Below are 22,071 nucleotides of genomic sequence, written 5' to 3'. Positions count from 1 at the left end.
AAAGAGTTCTGGACTTCAGAAAAGGTCCTAACCTGATGACTATAAAGGTCATCAGTTTAATCCCTTTTGATCTGATATTTTCTCAGCTTTCAGCATCCAGCTTTGCAAACTAGAACACAGTCTCTTTCTCAGGTGTCAACTGCCTGCCCAGATTTCTGCTAGTCAAGGGTCGAGCACTGTGTGGATGTTAGTGCAGTGATCAGGATGCCAAATGCAAAAAAAACAAAAGAAATTCTTTCCTTAAATTACACCAAGTTTAAGTAACTTGTAGTTTCCACAATGGAAATTCAGCCCATTGACCCCAGGGCTCAAATACTCATGAGAAATTATTTTCACTCTCTTTGCACAGAGACAATAAACAGTGTAGTCAACACTGAAAATACTCTTTGCTGCAAAATCAACTGTCAGTTCTTTTAAAAAGCCACCAAGGGAAATAGATAAAAAGGCAAGGATTTGGAAACTTTTTCAGGTGTAGAAGTCTTACTAAGATTATCACAGCATGTCTGTTCCAGGCAAGGCTGAACCCATGGAAAGCTATTTGTTTTATGATCAATCCTTTCCCAAAAGGAGTTTTCTCTATGGAACTTTTCCCAGATTTTCCTTTTCTTATGCTCAAGAAGCAATTGTTACATATAATACACACTGTATTTATAATGTCTTCTCAAACTCTTAAATGCATTAAACTTTTAAGCCAAAGGAGCCTTTTAATATCTCCAAGGTCAGTCTGCTTCTCATTAGGTGCTGAATGACTGGATAGAAAGAGCAAGTAGCCTTTTTTTCTTAATATAAAGACACAGAATCTGAACAAGAAATAGCTGTTCTGATACTGGAATGTTTAAAAAAATAAAAGTGAAAAAACAATAAAAATCTTCCTATTGTTTCCTTTTTTCCCTAATATAAAAGCACAGAATCTGAACAAGAAATAGCTGTTCTGATACTGGAATGTTTAAAAAATAAAGTGAAAAATCAATAAAAATGTTCCTACTGTTTCCATTAGAAACACATAAGCACTACAAAATCTTTGATTTAAAATAAGTATTATGTCTCCAGTTATCCTTGGGCTAGCTTCTTTTGGAGTAGAAAAACAAAAAAACCTCATGGAATGAAAATTGAAAATCTTGTTTTGCCATGGCACACAGGACTATGATGCTGACTTTCACAGAACAAAGATGTCTACAAACTGAGACTGCTTTTTAGTGTTTACAAACTGCTACTTGCTCTTTGTAAACACATTGAGGGTACATTGCCAACATTATTTTTCTCAAAACTGCATATTAACCCTTGAGGTCTGTAAAATAATGAAATACATTGTTTTTTATTATCTAATATTAAAGTTTACAAAAAGTTTCTACTGTGATAGTTTTATATATGAGAAAACAAAATTGTGATACAAACATTTACACCTCTTATAATATGAATGAGTTTCATTTCCAGAGATTACTCTCTCTGTCTGTGAGAACAGAGATACAAAACATTTTGCAGGAAAACTGAGAAGAAATAGATGAATTTCTGGTACTTCCTGGCTAGAAAACTTCCTTTATATAAAGTGATGTGGAACAAAAGGTGAATGATGGACAAAAATGTAGAATTTCATTGCAGACTTGGAAAATAAAATTTTGCTTTTCTCTCCAAAAGCCATGGCATTCCTTTTTGCTCTTGCATTTTGATCAGATGTTAAAAGACCACCTGGAAAAAAACCCATTGGATTTGAACCTCCAATTCAAACTCACTTTCATGCACGCAAATTATTAAGGGATAAAACACAAAGCCTTATTTGACCCTCCTGACTGACACACAAAGCCACAGATATGGATTATTTAAATAGCAGCAATCAGCCTGAAGATGAAACTCAGTCCCAAATTTGCTCCCCTCTTTTTACCAGAAGAATGCATGTTCTCCTTTTTGGTCAGTAAAAGAGCAGAAACCTTGTCTTGCTGCATGTTCTGGGGCAACTACAGATCAAGTTCACTCACCAGCCCTCCACCCTATTACACATGTAATATCTAGCCTGGAAACCATATCACTCCTGTTTGCATGACTGTGTGTTTGAGTTCACAGGCTCCTGCCAAGAGGGAGGACATAATGTTTAGGACAGCTGAGCACACAGGCTTACAGGTACAGTGAGCACAATAGAAGCACCAGATTTTCCCCCTCTTCTGGGCCTCCATTTACATCTGCAATGTGAATCCACCAGGAGACTCCTTGCTTTATGGGGCAGATATATGGTTCTTCACACGCAAGTTTTTTCCCTGTACATAACACAGATTCCTGAAAAGATGAAAAATGGCCTGTGGGAGGGAATAAGGGAATTTGCAGTTGGAAGGATTCTCCAGAGACTCAAAAGAATCCCCATAAAAATTTTCTCTCTACCTCTTTTAGGAACAGCATGCTCTGGAGTTCTCAACTTATTCACAGTAATGGAGTGTGATTTTCTTGATTTGGGGGTTCAATCCCTTAGCATTTGTTAACATTTTGAGGTTAAGCCATTGCTTTACTTGGTTTCATGATGATTTATTAAGTTATGGCCCAGCTAATGCTTTAAAAATTGATTTTCAATTGCATGTAAGAAATGAAAGGTGGTCTCTGAATGAGAATATTATGAACTATAACACACAAAATCAGAATTCAGTATCTGGCTTTGCTATCAATTTTCTGTAGGACCCAGGGCAACTCAGTAAGTCTCTCCAAGACTGATAAACTGCTCAGTGTAGTAAATTGATGAGAGTGCATTACAATCAAATCCCTCTCTTTATAGGGTGACAGTACTCTAAATATGTTAGCTAAGGGCTTTCATTCTTCTGCTGTAAAATATCACCTAATGCTACAACAGTTGTCATCTGTATTAATTTTAGTATTAATTTTAGTTTGAGCTGGTTGAGATCATGTAAGCCATTACAATACTTAGCAGCATCAAACAGGTGTCATCATGTAGCTCAATATTGTACCACGAAGGACCACACCATTTGCCTGTAAAAGCAGCTGACTCAAATTCAGATGAAAAAAATGTTAGCTATTTATACGAATTAAATTCTGTCACCCCATTGACTCCTCTTAACCTTACTGAAAGCAAACACAAGACAATAAGGTAAAGCAGGCTGTTCCTCTCTAATTCTGTGTCTAATGCTTGTAGAGTTACTCATCACAGTGCCCACCACACCTTTGGGACACAGAACAACTTCAGATATTTCAACTTCAATGCAAAATGCACAATTATATGAGCTTTCCTTCACCTGACCTTCATTTTTGCCATTCTTTACAGTGACCCATGCACACCAATGTCAAAGATGAGTGAGCACAGAAGATTGGAGAAGGCTACTAACTGCAAAACTGGCTTAAGTCCATGTAGAAAAGGAAGTTAGAGACAGAAGATCATAGGATCTTTGTGTGCATGAGCTGTCACATTGCCATAGCACTGTGACAGCAACAGGAGCACATGATAAAACACTAAAGAAAGCAGCCTTTTCTTAAAAATTTTCCCAGTTTTTTCCATATTGTTCTCTTTAAGATCTGCACTTAGTGCTACATGGGGTTTTCCCATTAACCCTTTGATCTGGTACAAAGTCAGCAAAATGTAAATGTGTAACTAACAAAGTCAGTTTTCAGCAAAGTCATGACAACTGTAAGAGCAGAATACCATATATGATTTCATATCTGTCTTAGAAAATCAAAGAGAAACAAAACTAGTATGCTAGATTTCAAGATATGTTGAATTGTACACACAGCTCCTCTGGTTTTTCAATATCATGCTTCTTCACTGTGATATATAACGCTTGATATGATGAAAAAAATCCCTTTTTGCTCAAGGAGAAAGTGTATTTTCTTTCTAGGGGTTATTTGACAACAAAACTGGGATGTTGTTGAGATGCAAAAATTCTGGAAAAGGCGCAACTCTAGTTATAAGAAACATTTAAGTACAATTCAAAGTACCATGAAGCAAGTGAAAAATAACAGTTTATTTAAGCCACCAATAAGAATAATGTTTATTGAAGTAATATTCTATTTTTTTCAACCAGAATGGATGAGTTTAGCACTTTTCATTTGTACTTGCTTTAAAAAACATGCATGTAGCCTAGTGGCTACTGCAAATAATATGTAAGATATATTTCTTCCTGTGTCTGATGCATGAGGAAGTTGGGAATATTTATATAAGAGGTTGTTGCTTTTCCAAGCTTGTGTTCTTGGTTTTGGCTCAATTTCAATAAGATATCTGCTATCAGACATGAACGTAATACCATACTGAACCCCAGCGAGGCTGTATAGTCTTTCCTTAAATCCCAAGTTTTCCTGGGAAGAAAGAACTTGAATTACACTCGGCCCATCATTTAATGTTTCATACAGTAACATACCATGGTAGATCCTACACTTTTTCTAAAAAGCACTGAGTGCTTTCCTATTCTGAGTGTTACAGCTGAATTTGCAGAAAGCAGGGACCAGCATTTAGCGAAATTAGTTGGGTCTAAAGTTCAACTTTGATCATACCAAAGACAACAAAAGAGATTTCTAATTTTTATCAAGACCTGTCTCTAACTTGACCTGAGAAGAGGCTGCTGAGAAATGAGAGAGGAGAAACAGCTTGGAAAATTTTAGGGAGAAATACAGAGTAAAATGGGGAGATGATTTCTTAACCTACAATCTGAAGTTTGAAATAAAATATGGGAACAATCCCTGACTTAACTGAGTTATATTTTATTTGTTCCTTTTGGATTTCTTCCCTACCTAAATAAAAGAAAGAAGGAAAAAAATCAGATCACCTCTGTTTACAGGGCTCTTTCTGGTTTATCTGGTAATGAAGGTGATTAATTTTTCTTGAATCTGCCTGTCTTTATATTTTTATCCTATGAGTACATTTCTATCCATCACCACCTATTCCTCTTCACTCTGGTCTGACACTTTTCTCTTTTTTCTTCTATTTGCAAGACTATGGATAGAAACCTTTTCAAAACTGTTCTTTGGTAAGATTTTATTTACACAAATACAGCACATGGCACAGCACAGATGAAGTAAACTTTATGACCAGTTTTCCTGAAGGAAATCCTTGCTCCACTAATTGTGTGATCCCTGCAACTTTAGGGGAACACCAGCATTTTTGAGTAAGCGGAACATATAGAAGTAAACTTGTAATTACATAATCCATTATCTAATCTCAACAGGATTTTTGCAATAATGATATAAACCTTAAATCCTCTTTTTTTTTCATGAGAAAAGACTGGAAGAAAAGGTCTGACTCTTGGCCTGCAGTTTTCTGAACAGGAATAGAAACAAAACACATTAGCTAGGATAACCTGAAGAGAAATAACTTAAGGAAACTTTGGGTACCTACAAGATGCCCACTCTTAGTATGTAATTTAGATTTTACTCTGTATCTGGTAGAGTTAGGCACACCATATAGAAACATATTCCAGCCTGGGCACTTCTTTTAGCATGACATTTAATTTTTCTTGCCTACTGCTTGCCACTGGCTAGGAGAAAGGCCTAAAAGAACAGCTTGTGGATTCCTGGCTAATACCAGATGAGATGAAATCTCTGGAAGGTCATTTCCTGTGGCTAGGCTAAGTTCTTGCAGTAAAAAAAGCCCCATATCTTGTCAGTCTTATCTCATACAAAGTCCACTTTAAAACAGTTTTAAGCCCCCACAATGGTTATGTTTATAATTCTTTAATTTATTGTGTTTTACTTTAAAATTGGGGAAGACTCGGCTAATTCATAGTGATTTATTGAGCTGAGTCACTTGGTTTTGGACTGTGTGGTCATAATAACTTCCTCTATGACAAAAATATTTGTTTTGCCTGAAAGGCTGTCTTTTTTTTTGGTGAAATATGTCTAATTTTCGGAATAATTTAGAAAATTAACATAGTAGAAAGAAAAAAGTTATATGACTCTTATCAGGTATTAGATGGTGTTTTATGTCTTGCAGCTGAATTTCAGGGTACACAAGAAAAGGACTACATTGTCTCTATAATTGAAGTTAGAAATACAGGTGACTTATGGAAGTTAGTTTCCAGACATAGGACACTATTGGAAAAAGTAGTCTTGAGCAAGTTTATCACTGTATATAAAGTATATAAAAGCACTCTTTCCCAAAACTTTGTATACATTTTGGTCATTTCTAACTGAGTTTCCTAATCTCTCAAAATCAAATTAAGCTCTCTGTAGCAAAAGTGTTAATCCGTTAATCCTGTTAGTACATTCCTGTCAGTTGTATCTAGACCATCTTTGAAAATGTCCAGACAAGAGTGAAAAAACATGATACTGACTTTTTTTCCCACAGCTTTCGTTTTTTTGAAACAGAAATTTGCCTGATATCTGCTGTCCAAAAGTCATAGACTTTTCTTTTGAGTTTTAAAGCTGAAGGGCTTAGAGGGACTCATAGCAATCTAATAATCACAACAAAGTGACTAAAAATGTCAAATAAAATGTCTAGATGTGCTAGCCAATCATCTAAATCATCCACCAGAGAGTTCTCAACAAGAAAATATTGCATTACAGGATAGCCATGGCCAATTGCTCACAGGTTTTATGAAAAATTAGGCTTTTAACTGTTTAGACAATTGTGCTAAATTTTAAGAAAATGAAAAAAACAACTGAATCTGAAATTAATAACAAAAAAAAAATGGTACATTTTTAGTGCTAGACATCTCTTAGAACTTACAAAATGCTTGTCATCTTAAGGAGAACCAAGATGTAACAAAAATTGCGATGGCATGCCACCTGTATTTTAAAACGGTCTAGACATGCACATAACAGGCATTTGTGTGTCTGTAAAGAAAGAGGGCAGGCAGAAGAAACAAACCCAAGCAAATTTGAAATGTACCTTAAGATATGCCACAAAACTGTGGCTGGAATACAGCACAGTTGTAAAAGATTTTCTCATATAACTAAAAGGTCAAAGCAGTATGACCAGAACAAAAAAAAAAAAAAAAAAAGTTTACAACAATTTATAAATTTCTAATATTTGGTTTCAAAAGTTCTAGACAGAGGTGAGATGTAGAATTTCTATGGAATCTTTTTTGTTCTACCTAACCAGATATTGACTGCTATCACCCAAGGACACATCAAACTATAGGCAATCATTGATCCAATATAGCTTTGGTTTTCCGTTATAAAGGGTTCCCTTCCATTAGAGTTTTAAAAGATGTAGTGTGAGAAAGTAAAGACCCTGTATTCATGACCTGGAATAATCTACTCTTTATGAAAGGCTGACAAACCACAGAGAATCAAAGAATGTGCCTGCGGCTACAGAGGTTTTATCTGAGTCTAATCTCGGGGACACTAGAAAATTCAATGCATAATTGAAGATTCATCAAAAAGAACTTCACAGATTAAAAGATACGTTTACTGTGTGAATGAGAAATCCTGGAGTGTTGCTTTGCTTTTGTGTTGTTTGAAGTAATTTTTTTTTTTTAAATTTCAAGAATGAAAGGAAAGCTCAAGGAAAATGAATAATTGTATCAGGTGTTGGTTTGTCCTCGTAAAATGCAGCAGCTTTCTCTGTGGAAATGAACTTTCTATATATACCAATGCATCAAACCCTATACCTCACCTACCAAGTAGGCCACAGCCATCTATAATTTGCTGTAGGATTCAACACTTTTCTGTAGTTTTCCTTTACAGATCTTGGGCACAGAATAAAAAAGTAAAAACACAATCCTGCTGCAATTCCCAAACTGAAAGAAACGTGGATGTCTTTTCTAAATCCGACTTTTGGGATAATTTTTTATAAAACAGCATACAGTTTTGAGCTGTGTATGAGACGCTCATGATGGAGATCTGCCTGGATCTGTGTTTGTTTCTGGGTCAGCCTCCTGCCACAGGCTCACAGAGCAGAGTGTGGGCACTTTTCAGCCAGGAACACACCTCCAGTTCAGAGCAGATGTAGAACAGGAGAATGAAGTGCCGACTATTGACCTCTAAGAACACTGAATCACTTTTTACAATAAAATAGGAAGCAATTTGTTTTCAAGAGTGTGAGAGAAAGTTTCAGGGACATTTCCATAGACAAAATGCTTAAAAGTACCACATTGAGTTTACAGATCAATTTATTCCAAGGGATCACTTATGCCTCAAAGCTATGTCAAAAAACACCACTGCCAGAAAAATGGACCATTAAATGCCCAATACAGCATGTGACCAGCCATGCTGTGCTTGGTGACAGCAAAATGACAGAGGCAAGGAAGAGGATGACAACAGTCCCCCATGGAGTGAACAGATCTCTATTTTGAGGGAAGGAGAAAATAATGGCTGAATATGACTAAAAAACAAATGGCAGGAAAAGAGACCAACAAGCTAAGAGGCATCTGTGTTCTGTGTTTTTTCAAAATTTGAATAATTCTCTGTGAGGGTCCTGAGAAACTGCTGTATCTCAGCTGTTCTGGACTGTATGTGGGACCTCTGCCTATGATGTTGGGGTCCCCATATAAGCTCGGGTCCAAACCTAAGCTATGCTGCAGATGAACCTATATTCAATCCCATCTCTGATCTTGTGACCTGGACCAGCACTAACGATAGCTTGTCTCTAGTCCTGTCCATGGACTGTGCCTCCTTGGATAGGCCTTGGAGCTGTTTATCCTTTTGCTGTTGCAGAATGCCTGTGCAGACCTGGTTCATCATCTCCCCTTCTCTAGGACCACTGATGGGGGATGCTTCCTCTGGTCCTTTCCTGAGCTGTCTGTTGGCAGCTGTGCCACTTTTGCTGCGTCGCTGCTCCCTTCTTCGCCAGCCTGGCTCCCTGTCCTTGTCCCTTCCTGCCTTGTCCCTGGGTCTGCCTCATTGCTGCAGACTCAGCTGATGGTCACTAGACCTGGGTTGATCCCTGCTGCTTCCCTGAGCTGCTGGCCTTGCCCTGTGCCCTGCCTGTGCCTGCCACAGTTGGCTACCTGTTCCCTTGATGCATGAGAGAAGATTCATGCTCCCTGCTTGGAAAGGCAATCAGAGCCAATAATTCCCTAAATATTAGTGGAAATGTGATTTATTTAAATTTGCTCAGCAAGTCTTCCTCTGCTTTGATAGACCATTCTGAAGCCTTCAGAAACGAACCCAAATCTTCCTTTTCACCTCAGCTAGCCCTACTTTGGCAATGAACACAGGCACAGGTGACATCTGACAACTCAGTCCTATTCTAGTAGGGAAATTCTCACCCACTTCAAAGGGAGAAGGAAAAACCTCAGGTCTCAGTCCTTGAACTCACAAAGAAGATGACAAAAGTAGTCCCCTGCAGAGCCTCATTTAACAGGGATCTTTATGGCAAGGTGATCTTATTAACTTGCACAGGGGATGTGCATGGGGTATGTGCAGGATCTCTGCTAGTACAGACATAGATATAAAATGGGTATGCTTATTAAGAAAATGTCATGTAATGATTCACTACAATTAATGACTTTATAGCACAGTATCATTATTTAGAACTAGCACCATATATATACTCTCTTAATACAGTTAAATAAAACTGCATTATTATAGTCAATAATCATATTAATACTGCATTATTAGTCAATAACTGTATTAATAAAATTAAAATTTACTTAATATGTCCATAATTGAATATGTTTTTTAATTATAGAATGCTAAAGAGAATTGTAAATATTTAGTTTCCTAAGCAGTTCCTAAGCTTATTTGTCCTACTTATAGATGTGGGATACTGGAGTCCCTTGAGAGTCTGGTAAAAACTATTTCTACAATCAGACTTTTATTAATAAAGTTCAGTGGAGTATAATTTGACAAAATACTGATACTATTTACAGACAAAAAAAAAATATTACTTACCTCCATTGTCTTTTAGGTGCAGTGCTATCTTGGTGTCATCTATAAGGAAATTCAAAGTTAGTAGAAGGAAAATGCATTTTTCTAGGTCATTAATCACTTTACCAATACATTTCTAATGATAAAAACGTTCCACAACAATAAAATCATTTGGTACTCAACTCAATAAGAACTAGATAGTTCTCATTGTGGTTGTGGTTTTTCTTACATCGAGCACTACACTTTCTTATCACTAAAAATAAAATAAATTTGTGAGAATGTTAAAGCATTCAGGAGGATTCAAATCACTAACAAATAAGGGTATGAGAGTCTGTCTCATAATGTTTATAAATAATTCATATATGTTGCATGTTCACACATAGCTTGAGCATTCTATCATATTGAGGACTATATGAACCAACATATGTCAGTAAAGTAAGACAATGACTTAGTTTCTCTTAGTTTCTTTTTGAAGAAGCTTGGAAAGGTCTACTGATACTAAACCCTATTTACTTCCATATTCTTCTTTTTCTTGTGAATTTTAATGAACAGAATGCCAGAGAATATTCCTTTTAATGCAGTCCAAATGCTGCACTGACAGTTTCTAGACGTTTATTGCTTTAAACAAAACCAGCCTTTCTTATCAGTAGATTCCCACCTTGAAATACCTTCAGCTCAGATTTTCCTGTCACAGGCTACTTGGAAAATCTGTACCTGGTACTTTTTTTTTTTTTGTGTTAACATACAATTTCAACACACACACACACACATTTCATGGATGTTACTTGATTAATCTGAATTAGCTTTCTTGCCCAGATGAACTTCCTCCAAAAGCAGGAAAGCAGGATATCCCAAGCTCAAAAAGGTAAGATTTAAGCAGCCATTGGTACAAGGATGAGTACTGACCCACCATTGCTCACCCAGTTAATTCAATTCAGAAGCCTAGAGAAACTATTTCACAACAGTAAGTGCTATATGAAAAGAACAGTGTCAACTGACAGAAAAAAAAGTAAATATGCATATTTAAAAGAGGTTTTTATGTTGGATTATCTATAATTTTCACCTGGCTAAATAGAATCCATAAAAGAATTACAAATTCACTAAGTCTGTGCTGGGAATTTCTTCTAGAATTAGCAGGGACCTTTACTATTACTCCTACTTCAGGAGGTTTTGGATTACTGTCTGAATGTAAAGGAACAAGAAAAAGTCACTGTAACCTCAAGTTTTCCTGAAGTCTTCCTAATTTGTCCTTCCTTTTCCATCAGCATCCTCTCCTTGAGCCTTCATCCTCTTTTCACCTTACTGGTGCAAGAGCGAGCAATTTAAAAGCAAGAGCCTGGAATGCAATTCCCAACTCCTTCTGCTGCCCCAGAGGGAGAAGGTTGTCATCAACACATACTTATAGGAAAGAAATTTCTTTCTGAGTTGTAAATTGCTTTTTTTCAAGTGCAAAAATGCAGTGTATACATATCACCTTCTGTGGGCAGGCTGGTTGGAAGGTGGGAAGTGGTGGATCCTCTGGTGGTTGTTAAAACTCTGAACCTTGTGGTGGTTGGCAGAAGGGTGGTGGTGGAGTACAGAGGTGTTTCTGTTGTGTCTATAGTCTTCTCACAAATCTTATCCTTTGACTGTTGGGAAACAACAGAAAGAAGGAAGAGAAAATTAATTCTCAGTGGAAACTGTCAAGAATGAAGAATTTAATCATGGACAAGTTGCTGTGATAAAAAGAGTGAAAATACACACTAGATAAAGAAATTTCAAGAGCTTTCTCTTTTAATTTTTTTTCCCTTTCCCCTTTCAAGTCTCTATGCAGCATTCAGCTTCATATATTATTTTATTTATCTGCAAAATTTACAACTCTTAATTGTTAATTACCAAGTCATTCCAGATTGTCAAACTTGTTATTTCCCTCAATCACAGTTTAACATTTAAGTTTATAATTCAGATTTTCACTCTTCTGTTATGAAAGCTCACTGCCATCAATCCAGGTGACATAAAACATGTTAAAAAAGATATGTGGGAATTAAATAGCAGCTCTTCGTAGTAAACAATGTGTAGTTAACTGGAGCATTTAATTAGGCTTTACATGGAATTACCACAAGGGAATACACATAGATGAATAAAATGTGTGCATGTATTCAGCCTATAGAATATTTATTTATTACAATAAATCAATCTTTTCACTATATGCCTATTAACTCTACATAATATTAAGATGTAATGTAATATTTGTATATATTAAACATAAACATATATGTATATATGAAAAAATAAAACACAATTACTATCAAATAGAAACATCAACAATAATAATATTATTATAATATATGAGCACACTATAAATAAAAGTCACTATCAAATAATAAATATTTATTTGCACAGGCAAATATTTTAATACAAATATGGAGTCTGCTTGCTTTTTTTTTTTTCTCCCTAGTTCTGGACATTTCTAAAGGTCTGAAGATGCAATGAATAATTTCCTTTATGGTTCACACAGTTTTGCAGGAAAATACATCCAATTATCTTTTAGGAAATACGGGAACTGTGTCTAACTCCTCCTGTCCCCCATTCATTTTAATGAGAAGTGGAGTCATGCAAACCTTTATTTCATTTTATTGAGATCTGGCCGTCAAAACCCCATGGGCATTGTCTTTTAATATTCACAGATATTTTATCATTCTTTTTTTACTCAAAACTATTTATTACAGAAATGTATCAGTACCTGTAGGATAATTATTCTTTACATTTCTTTGTATTTTTCTTAAAAAATACTTCCATTTCACTGATGTAATTTACCTAAAATTTAGCTCAAAATCTATATTAAAAATAAAAAACCTTACTATGAGAATCCTCATTATTTATCCTCTTGAGTGAAGCATCTAAAACTAACCATTGTGTGCTAATTATTGATCCTTCTGGGAGCTCTAGCAGTCAGCTCAAGCATAATTCTGGAGGATGCCAAGCAAACTGTTACTCCACAGAACCTAAAAGCTGAACAGTCAACTGCTACCAAGTTCCTCAAAACTGTGCAAATTAAACAATTAATTTCTCAGATACACTTAGTGTATTGATAATTTCTTCTCAGATCATGCACTAAATCTTGGAGAACATGCTGGACCGAAACAATAAAGGAGAAGCAGAAGGGAATGTTAATGTCCTGCAGAAAGAAGGTTTTTGATATCTTAATTTGAAAGCACAATTGAATCCTAGCTAATTGTAATCTGGATTAAAGCAATACAAGGACTGTGCACTATAATAACACATGCTTCCAATAACTTTAATCCTATGTTCTCGAAAAGGTTGCCCCCCACAGATAATAAACAGCTCAAAAATTTTGCTTTCAAATCAGCTGGTGACAAACTGCAAAGCCGAAGCTTCAAGGCAATGTAATAAGGCAGTAGGTAGGTTGCAGTTATTTTGCAATTACAGTTACAAAAAAAAAAAAATTCTTCCATTAATATGGATTTATAGCCTTACTTCTCTTTGCTTCTACTGAACATAAAACAGAATGTGCTTTTCTCGCTAGACACCTGGGGCTATGTTTTGCCCTGGGTTTCACCTGACATTTCAGAGGGCCTGTGTTGCTGAAACTCATGAGGATATTTAGCCTGTTCAGCAAAAATGGAAAAATAATTGCTTTTTTATGGCTACCTTCTTTTTTTATGAAGATTAAAAGTGCCATAAATTAATTTGTTCCTATTACCACAATCCCAACATGGAAAAAAAATAAAAAAAGAAAATGAAAAAAACCCCCAAACCTCAAACTAAAAGTGCTTGTAAAGGGGCTTTTAAATGGTAAAGTCATCATCGTCAATAATCATCATCATCATCATCAATAATCATCAACATATTTATAAATGTTTATTGAAAATTAACTTCTCTGGTCTAGGAGTACCCCAGATAACTTTCAGAAGAGGGTTATGGTCTGTGTTTGACAATCCACCACTACCACAGTCAGATATCTTTTTATCCTCTCACGGCATCTCCATGAGAAGAAATCAAAATGCCATGTAGGCTGGTTGCGTGAGGGCTTTTAAATTTTTATTTAAATTACTATTTTTATTTTATCTCTTTGAATTCATCTGTGTAATTTCTTCTTTACTAAATGATTTGGCCAGATTTCATAACCAAAATGCAATGTCCGCTTTTCAATTGAGGCTACTCTTGCAAAGGGTTTTCTGAAATAAGGAATATCACTGTTTCTTCCCTTTTTCTGGCAAAAGTCAGAGATCTAAAAGAAAATCAGCACAGGGATACTGTTTTGGAGGAGGCTTTCTAGGTTTTTTTGGGAGTTTTGTTTAATTAAAGTGTTTTCCCAAAGACAAAATTTTGATTTTTGTCCATTTCATTCCCTCAAATTGGGAGTGAAACTGCTCAGATTGTTCTTCTTTGTAATGCCTTATGGGATTTCCCCTGAATGATAAATATAGTATTTCTTTGGCCTTGAAACCATGCTTTATGATCTGAATAATTTAAACAAAAACATCATACCTACATAAATTGCCTCTGATGGGCTGAGGATGTAAACTACTCACATACCTCTTCAGGGCAGCCACTGTCTACCCAATCTTGCCGGTGACGATCAAATCCACTGGAGCATCTTTAAATGATGAAATAGAAGTTTTCCAGATGGAAATAGGAGAAAAAAAAAAAAAAAAGCATAAAGGAAGGGAGAGGAACAGAAGAGAGTGACAGAAAGAATAAGTAAATGATGTGATTTAAAATCCATGTTTTATATAGTATCAATTTTATTCAAGATGCTTTGGCTTACAATATGAGTCATTCCTTTAATCCACTTTAGTGAAAGGTGTTTCAATTAATGAGGCTTTGTTTTAGTTTTTAAAATTTATTTACCATTTTTAGATAGGAATATCTACCTTCCGCTGGATATTATTCATAAGATGTCACTGACCCATATATATTTTAAGTTTGATGTCAGCTATATTGATGTAAATTAGTTTAATTATTTAATTAGTCTATTAATAGCTATTAATTAATAGACTTAGCCAGGAAAACTTAATCCCACAAAGGATGCAGTGAACCAGTCACTGGGTTTATCAAGCAAGGTACTCAGAGACATCAAGATACACATATAATGCCATTTGATCAATGTTCACAGCTCCTCTGAACCCTCTCTGTGACAAATAGAGAACACTGTACAGCTGCTTCTCCCTCCTCTCTAGATGCAGAAAACTTAAATTGCATGCATATTTCTTATGAAATTAGGTGAGTTTAATAACCTGTTTGCAATATCCCTTGTCTTTTGCTGTATGCAACAAAGAAATTTTTAAGGAACTTGTAACACTTTAATGTAATGATTCCCCTGGAAATCTCCATCTCTCAAGAGTATCAGTGACTGTAGAATAAGTTTGTGTGTGTTTCCTAAACAACAGGTAGCACCACAAGCAGAAAGCATTATTAGAATGGCAAGCAAATAACTAAACCACCGTGTTCAGCTTTGAAGGAGATTCTTGCCAGCTAGGATGATTTTATTTTGGAGGGTTTGGTTTTGGTTTCTTCACTCATTTTCTGCAGTATTTTGTTATGACACAGGGTGATGTCATTTGGCACCCATGGGCATAATTTACCTGAATGTATAAAAACCAACTTTTTGCTGTCTTTTAATAAGACTAGGCAAGCAAATAAAGCACTGTTATGGTTAGCTGTATTTCAGGGTCCTTTTTCTGTTTACAAAGAATTGAAAGATAACAAGACATGTCAAGTACTACCTACTTCAAGCAAGGGAACAGTTCATTTGGAAAAATGGAACACCATAATTATTTTTATAGTAGGAGAGGATGTTACAAGGAGATGTAAACAATGTTAACAACACACTTGGGGTAAGAAAAATCTCCATATAATTATTCTGAGCAGAATCTACAATGTTTTTGAGAAAAGATTTTGAGAAAAATGTTCATTCTGTTGTTATACCTGCACTGCATACTACATTGCATCATTTGCAGTATTACTAAAAGAAATACCCCAACACTAACAGGTGCCAACTGGCTTCTCCAAAAGCACATTGCCATTAAGAGAGAAATGTTCAAACCAAAAATGTATTTTAGAGAAGTACAGATATTTCCTTCCCAATGCATGAGGCCTCTAACATAGGAAGAACATTGACATGCTGGAGCAGTCCAGAGAGCCACAAAGTTGATCACAGGGCTGGAGCACTTCTCTTACGAAGACAGGCTGAGGGAATTGGGGTTTTCAGCCTGGAGAAGATAAGGCTCCAGGAAAACCCTATACAGGCTGTCCACACTTACAGGGAGCTTATAAGAAAGATGGAGAGAGACCTTTCATCAAAGCCTGCAGTGACAGAACATGGGTAAATGGTTTTAAATTGAAAGAGAATAGACTAATATTGGATATAAGGAAGAAGTTTTTCACAGTGATGATGGTGAGTCACTAGAATAGATTGTCAAGAGAAATTGTGAATGTTCCATTGTTGGAAGTGTTCAAGGTCTGGTTGGATGGGGCTTTGAGCATCTACTGCAAGATGTTCCTGCCCATGTCAGTGGGGCTGCTCAGGGTAATCTTTAAAGGTCCCTTCAACACAAATCATTCTATGAATAAAGACCACTCAAAAAGTGTTTTCTTGCTGAACTGTGAGTGAATCAGTACTATGTTGGGAGCTCAGTGCTGCTTCTCCATCTCTGTGGTGTTCTGTCCCTGTGAATGTTTGAAAGAACCAGAAAAACTTCACTAAGCAGAAAGAAATGATAACATGGTATTCCAGGCACAAATAGAACTTTTTTTTTTTTTCAGTCTCCCCTACATTTCTTAAAAATTTGAAGAACTTCATTAGCAACTTCTGTGCCCATTTCTAAGCAGGACTGCACAGATTTTTCAGATGTACTGAAAACTCATAAATCCATTACATTTTATTCATACTGCTCTGGCTCAAATGGTTTTGAGGGTATTCAGTACATCAGAAAACCAAGCCGAATATTTAGACATGAAATCAAGCCACTCCATAAATTCCTCCACTTGAGGCAGTTACTGCTGTTGCATATCTATGTTCATTCAACCCAGTGCACTTAGAGCTAGTAGGGATTAAACAAACCTAGATTTTATCTTATATCTAAATGGTGTCAAATTTAAGGCTCCAAAAATTAAATGAATAAAAATGTATCCCAGGTGCACTCACTTACAGTTCTTAAGTCTTTTCTTATAAACTAATTAATTACAGAGGTGAGTTACATTTCTGGGGTAATTTTTTTTTTTTTCACCAGGAATTAAACCACCACCAAAAATTGCATGTAACACTCAAGGACTTGGAATGGCTCTTTCAAACATGTGAGGCAGTCTTGAGAAGACTCTTTCTTAAAAAAAGTATATTAAACACTGGGCACTGCTTATTTAACATTTTCCACTGATGCATAGTGAGTCCAAACAATATTATCAGAAAGCAGCTTTATCAGGGACCAGATAGTCTCCTGGCAAACCTGTTTGTGAACTTCCTTTGAGGCATATATTACTGCATGTCAGCCATGGAAGCCACTATTGTTCCTGCCTCACTGAGTCAGAGTTCTGGAAACTGTAATTTCAGTGCAGCACCCGCTTTACCGACTGCTTTTTTAAGACCTTAATTTAGTGGCATGGTGATAATTCCCTGTTGCCATTAAAACATTGGAGCAGATTTGATTTGCTGCGCTGTTTATGCCATCTGTCAACACGGGTATTTTATAACAACTTCATTTTCAAGTGACACCCGAACTCAGCTCCTAGGAAAGCAAGAATAAAGATGTTCCAGGAAATGAAAATAGGGACATTTATGAATAGCAAGGAATTTCAGGATTTGTGTGGAGCTCTGGAGTACTGGTTCAGGGGGGAAAGGGAGCATGAATGTCTCTACACATATAGCTACTAATGGAGCTCAGCCTGAGTAACAAGAAAGCTGTCAGAATCCATTCAGCAAACTGTATGTAGCCAGAAAGGAGCTGAAGATGCCATCCTCTTTACCAAATGCCATTTACCTTTATTTGGCAGAGAATACTTGAATGACAAGAAGTGTCCACTCAGTGCAGGACATGAAATGCTTTGCTTCTTTTCTTAAAGAGAGTTCAATGAGTATTAATGATAATGATGATGATGATAAATGAGAAACCTGAATACAGAAAATTCATCAAGGTTTAACTGTAAAAGCTAGAAACATAATGGAAAATAATTTGGAAGAAAAGGGGCAAAGTCAGGATGGAAAAACCTTTTCATTAGGTTGAGCTGGAGTATGACAATCAAAAGCATTAAAATGCACAGCACATGTAATTTAAACCAATAATTTCCTAGTTTTTTGGCTCTGTAAGAGCATGTAAAGAGCAGATTTTTGGAAATAAAAGGCATTCCAGAAATCTGAAATTATTTTGTAAATACCATGTAATGATTTAGCTCAGTTAAAAGGTTTATTAATTCAGCTAAATAAAAGGTTAATCTGGAAAATTAAATAGAAAATTGAAGAGGCAGAACTCTTTTCTGAATTCAACCATTAAGGAAGGACCATCAAATTATGAAAGGATTAAGATAGTTGCTAGGAAGTTTGAATTACTAAAAGAAGAATTAGAACATTTTAAAGTGGAATTTCTTTCCAAGGTGAGATAGGAAGTAAAAAATAATTATAAATACAATATTAAAAAACATCATGAAACCTTGTGTCTGTCCAGCTGAAAAGTAACTCTAATTTTAGAATGATTTTTGGAGGAAGAAAAATTTATCTTTGTGCTTGGTCTGGTTTTGCCTCTCTTTACAACAGAGCAGGCTCCAGTTTGTTTCCTTCACTGTTCACTTTCTTGCCACACTGTGCTGTCTGGGGAAAGACTGAATTTTCCTTCCTTTGTTATTTTCCACTTTTAAATGCAAAACTTAATCACAGCTCAAAATGCTTATGAAGTTCACGTGAAGTGTCACTGTGAGTGACTATGGTATGCATTTATAAGGTATTTGAATAGCGTTGGTACTTATCACTTAGCTTAGTAGTCCTGATAATATATCTGAATTCTAGCATAAATATATTCTCTGTATTTATCCTTTACTTAAATATTGCTGTACTTCAGAACAGGAGGAAAATTTGATTAGTCAGAAGAGGATTTGCTCCCATCTTGCTCTTGTAAAATAAAAATATCTGACTAGCTGAATACAAGGATTTGAAACTAAAATCAGCCTGTACTATTTTAAAGTTTATAAACAATTTGGATGTTACAAAGGCATAATTAATAGTTGACACAACACTGAATTCCACCACTGTTTTAACATTGTGCTCTGCTCAAAATTTAAAACATTCAGGTAATGATAAGGATGATTAGAGTGCAACAAAGTTCAGCAGTCGATCTTCAGCATGACAATGGTTCCACAATTTTATGGGATGGAAAGCTGGAAAAATATAGCTACATGTTGCATAAAATACTCCTGAAATACCAAGTAAACATAGAAGGAAAAGATGTTAAAATCCAAGCTATTATTTTACAGAAAACGACTGAACATGCATGAGCCTCAATATTTGTAACTCTGACACAACATTTGAATAGGCAGTAGAAAATAAAGACTCCCATAGGGAATTCTTTCTGTTGAAAGAGGCTAAGAATAAAAGTAGGATAAAAGAAGTGAGTTTTGTTTCAATTCCACTAGAAAGAAAGAGATCAAATTGTGGTTAAAGTGAGACTTGGCAGAGTTCTGATTAAAGAAGAATAGGAGGATATTTTCAATAAACTTAATGTCAGTTACAACAATAAAGGAAACATGCTGAAAAGCAGATAAAAAATAAAAAATAAGCTTTTGCTAAAGGCTCTACTTTGAACAGTTAGAAGGAAAAAAGATAGTGTAAGAGGAGGACCCTAGAGTCAAATTTATGAGATTATGGTGCTGGCATTTCCAACAGAATCAGCAGAAACTTATATCAAATGTGTTCTCTGGGAAGGAGCCACACTGAGATTAGTCCCTCATACTAGATTACAGTTGCCACTGCTTTGACTTTGTGCATTTGTACCTGCACAAAGTGGGTATAAAGAGTGAATAGCAACCAAAGTTAGCAGAGAATTCATCTGTTAGCATTACTACATGTTTGACACATAAGTAATTTCTCAGGGTTTGATGGAAACAGCTCTGAAGTACAACTGGATGTACTCTACATTCTGTTTAGCGATCCTAAAAATCACAACTTAGCTCTTCTTTCTAACATGATTGTCTGAACCATTTTCTATCCTTGAATATGCAGCTTACACTATCTCAGAATTACAGTTAGTGTTGCATATCCATTGATTTTGTCTCATTTTTAAAATAAAAAATATGAAAGTTGCCTTTGGAGAAAATTTTCCACTTTAGAGAGAAGGAAACAGGACATAGGAGACATGGAATGATCAGCTGAGATAACACAGAATTTGTTACAGAACCTAGAATTAAGCCCAGATTTTCTGAAAACCAGATGAGCATGCACTATTTCACAGCTTCTGTGTTTCCCACAGTACTCACAGACATATGAATGGTAGAACTGGGAACTAAATTGAAAAACATCAAGTCTCAGGTGGTGTGTGTGTATCAAGGCACAGATTTCATTCACACATTGCCCATGCTCTCTTTTTTATTCAGGCACTTTGATTGGGATTTTATTCCTTTTAAAAAACTCACACCGATAACATAAACAACTAGTAGAGTCCTTGTGACAGGATAAAAATGACCTGCTGCCTGGAGACAGTATGAAAAATGGCTGTCCACATGTCTGCTATCACACATGAACCCGAGTATCATACAGTGCACACCATGGCTGGTTCAGTACTCGTGGGCAGCAGCAGCTGAGATGCTAGAAGGAGAATTGCAGCAATGGTTTGGTTAGTGCTAGGTTACTGCCCCTGCTATGGCTCATTCACAACTCTAAAAAGAGTAAGAACTGAAAGGAAGCAGGAGCTATGACAGGTAAAGAGTGCTAAATTCACTCTGCATAATCCAATGCTTATATGCTGATAAAAGTATGTGAATTAGGGCTAAGAAACACACCCTCTGTTAAAACTCAGTGAACTCTTCAGATAGAGGGCAAAACAAGGAAGGACAGGAATCATCCTGTAACTGGTTATGTTCAAAGCAACTTAAAGTTCAGAAAGCTATTTTTTTTCCCAAAATAGTATATTAATTGTGTCCATTTTTTATTCTAAAAGTGAGTCTGATTCTGAAGTCAACATTGAGCAGGACCAAAAGAGATTACAAATGAATTACAGAACAGCAGGAGCACCTCAGTTACTCAATTAATGGTACATATTGATATTTGTTGTGATATCCAGTGATTTCATTAATGCATTATGATAACCTGAATAGAGTGGGAACTAACGATGACATTTAAGGAAGTGTACTCATAAAATTTCATTTATTTCCCTAAGCTGGGAATATCTTCTACAAGAACATGTTAGAGAATTCCTGAGTTTACATGACTGGAAAGATTGAGAAATATATATGCTATCAAAAATCTGAAGACTATGTTGGGAAATGAAGCAGTTTGCTTGAGGTGGTCCTAATCTCAGATAATCCAAAATTTATGAAGAGACATATGAATTTCAGAGTTGTTTAAATAAAAATTTTTGACAAGTGTTTCGTGTTTAGTAATACGTAAAATTCAAAATATGCTTAAAAAAGAGACTTCTCATTCATGGTACTTCATTACAGAATGGTATCTAGGAGGCTGTGAGGCAAATATGATCTCAGTGATGCTCAGTTTATATTGAGGAGTACAACCATAAGACGTTAGCACTTCTGGAAAGCAATTAAGGCAATTGTGATAATTCTGTCCACAGTAGTAAAATAAACATGACCAGAAATGTTTGGCACTGAAGACTGCTGGCACACAATGGCCTATGCCTGAAGAAGCAAACTCTCTCAGCCTTGAAAAGGAAGAGGCTGCACATAAATAGCCAGCTGGGAATAACCTTTGGAACAGTCCAATTCCTGCACCATGCCTGGCAACCGTTCTGGACAGTGCTCCTGGGCATGGACTGAAATCACAACAGGAAACATCACAACTGTTTTAGGGACTCATACAATTGTTTTACAATGCCCAGGAAGCTTCCCAGGCTGTGTTTAATTTGCAATACTATGTAAAGTGATACTTTGTATGAGAAGATGAACTATGCTTGTAAAAGTGACTGGGGCTACCATTCTGCATTATATTTCAATGAAACATAAGAAAATTTGATAAAGTGCAAAAAACTTTCCATTAAAAAATCTTGGTTGATTCCGTTAAAAACCACTTGACTTATTTTATTTATTTATTTTCCCTTGTTTTATTTATTTCCCTTGTAATGAGACCAAAAGAAATTAGGAGTGATCATAAAAAATTGGTGGAAGATAGATTTCTCCATG

The 22,071-nt window shown here is 35.9% G+C and overlaps 1 protein-coding gene across 1 annotated transcript in view; it reads right to left on the bottom strand.

The window, feature by feature from the left end:
• PLXDC2 (plexin domain containing 2) overlaps positions 1-22,071 on the bottom strand; it is a 255,664-nt gene that overhangs the window by 22,372 nt on the left and 211,221 nt on the right. The window contains exons 10-12 of the mRNA XM_041408679.1: positions 14,275-14,335; positions 11,210-11,363; positions 9,760-9,798 (exon numbers count right to left, since the gene is read on the bottom strand). Of these exons, the coding sequence (XP_041264613.1) occupies positions 9,760-9,798; positions 11,210-11,363; positions 14,275-14,335 (254 nt within the window). The remainder of the gene's footprint in view (positions 1-9,759; positions 9,799-11,209; positions 11,364-14,274; positions 14,336-22,071) is intronic.

Source organism: Onychostruthus taczanowskii, unplaced genomic scaffold (genome assembly GCF_017590055.1).
Source record: "Onychostruthus taczanowskii isolate IOZ18803 unplaced genomic scaffold, ASM1759005v1 scaffold3, whole genome shotgun sequence".
NCBI classification, from domain to species: domain Eukaryota; kingdom Metazoa; phylum Chordata; class Aves; order Passeriformes; family Passeridae; genus Onychostruthus; species Onychostruthus taczanowskii.
The sequence above is the reverse complement of the archived record's forward strand: the minus strand, read 5'-3'. Positions and strand labels throughout refer to the sequence as shown.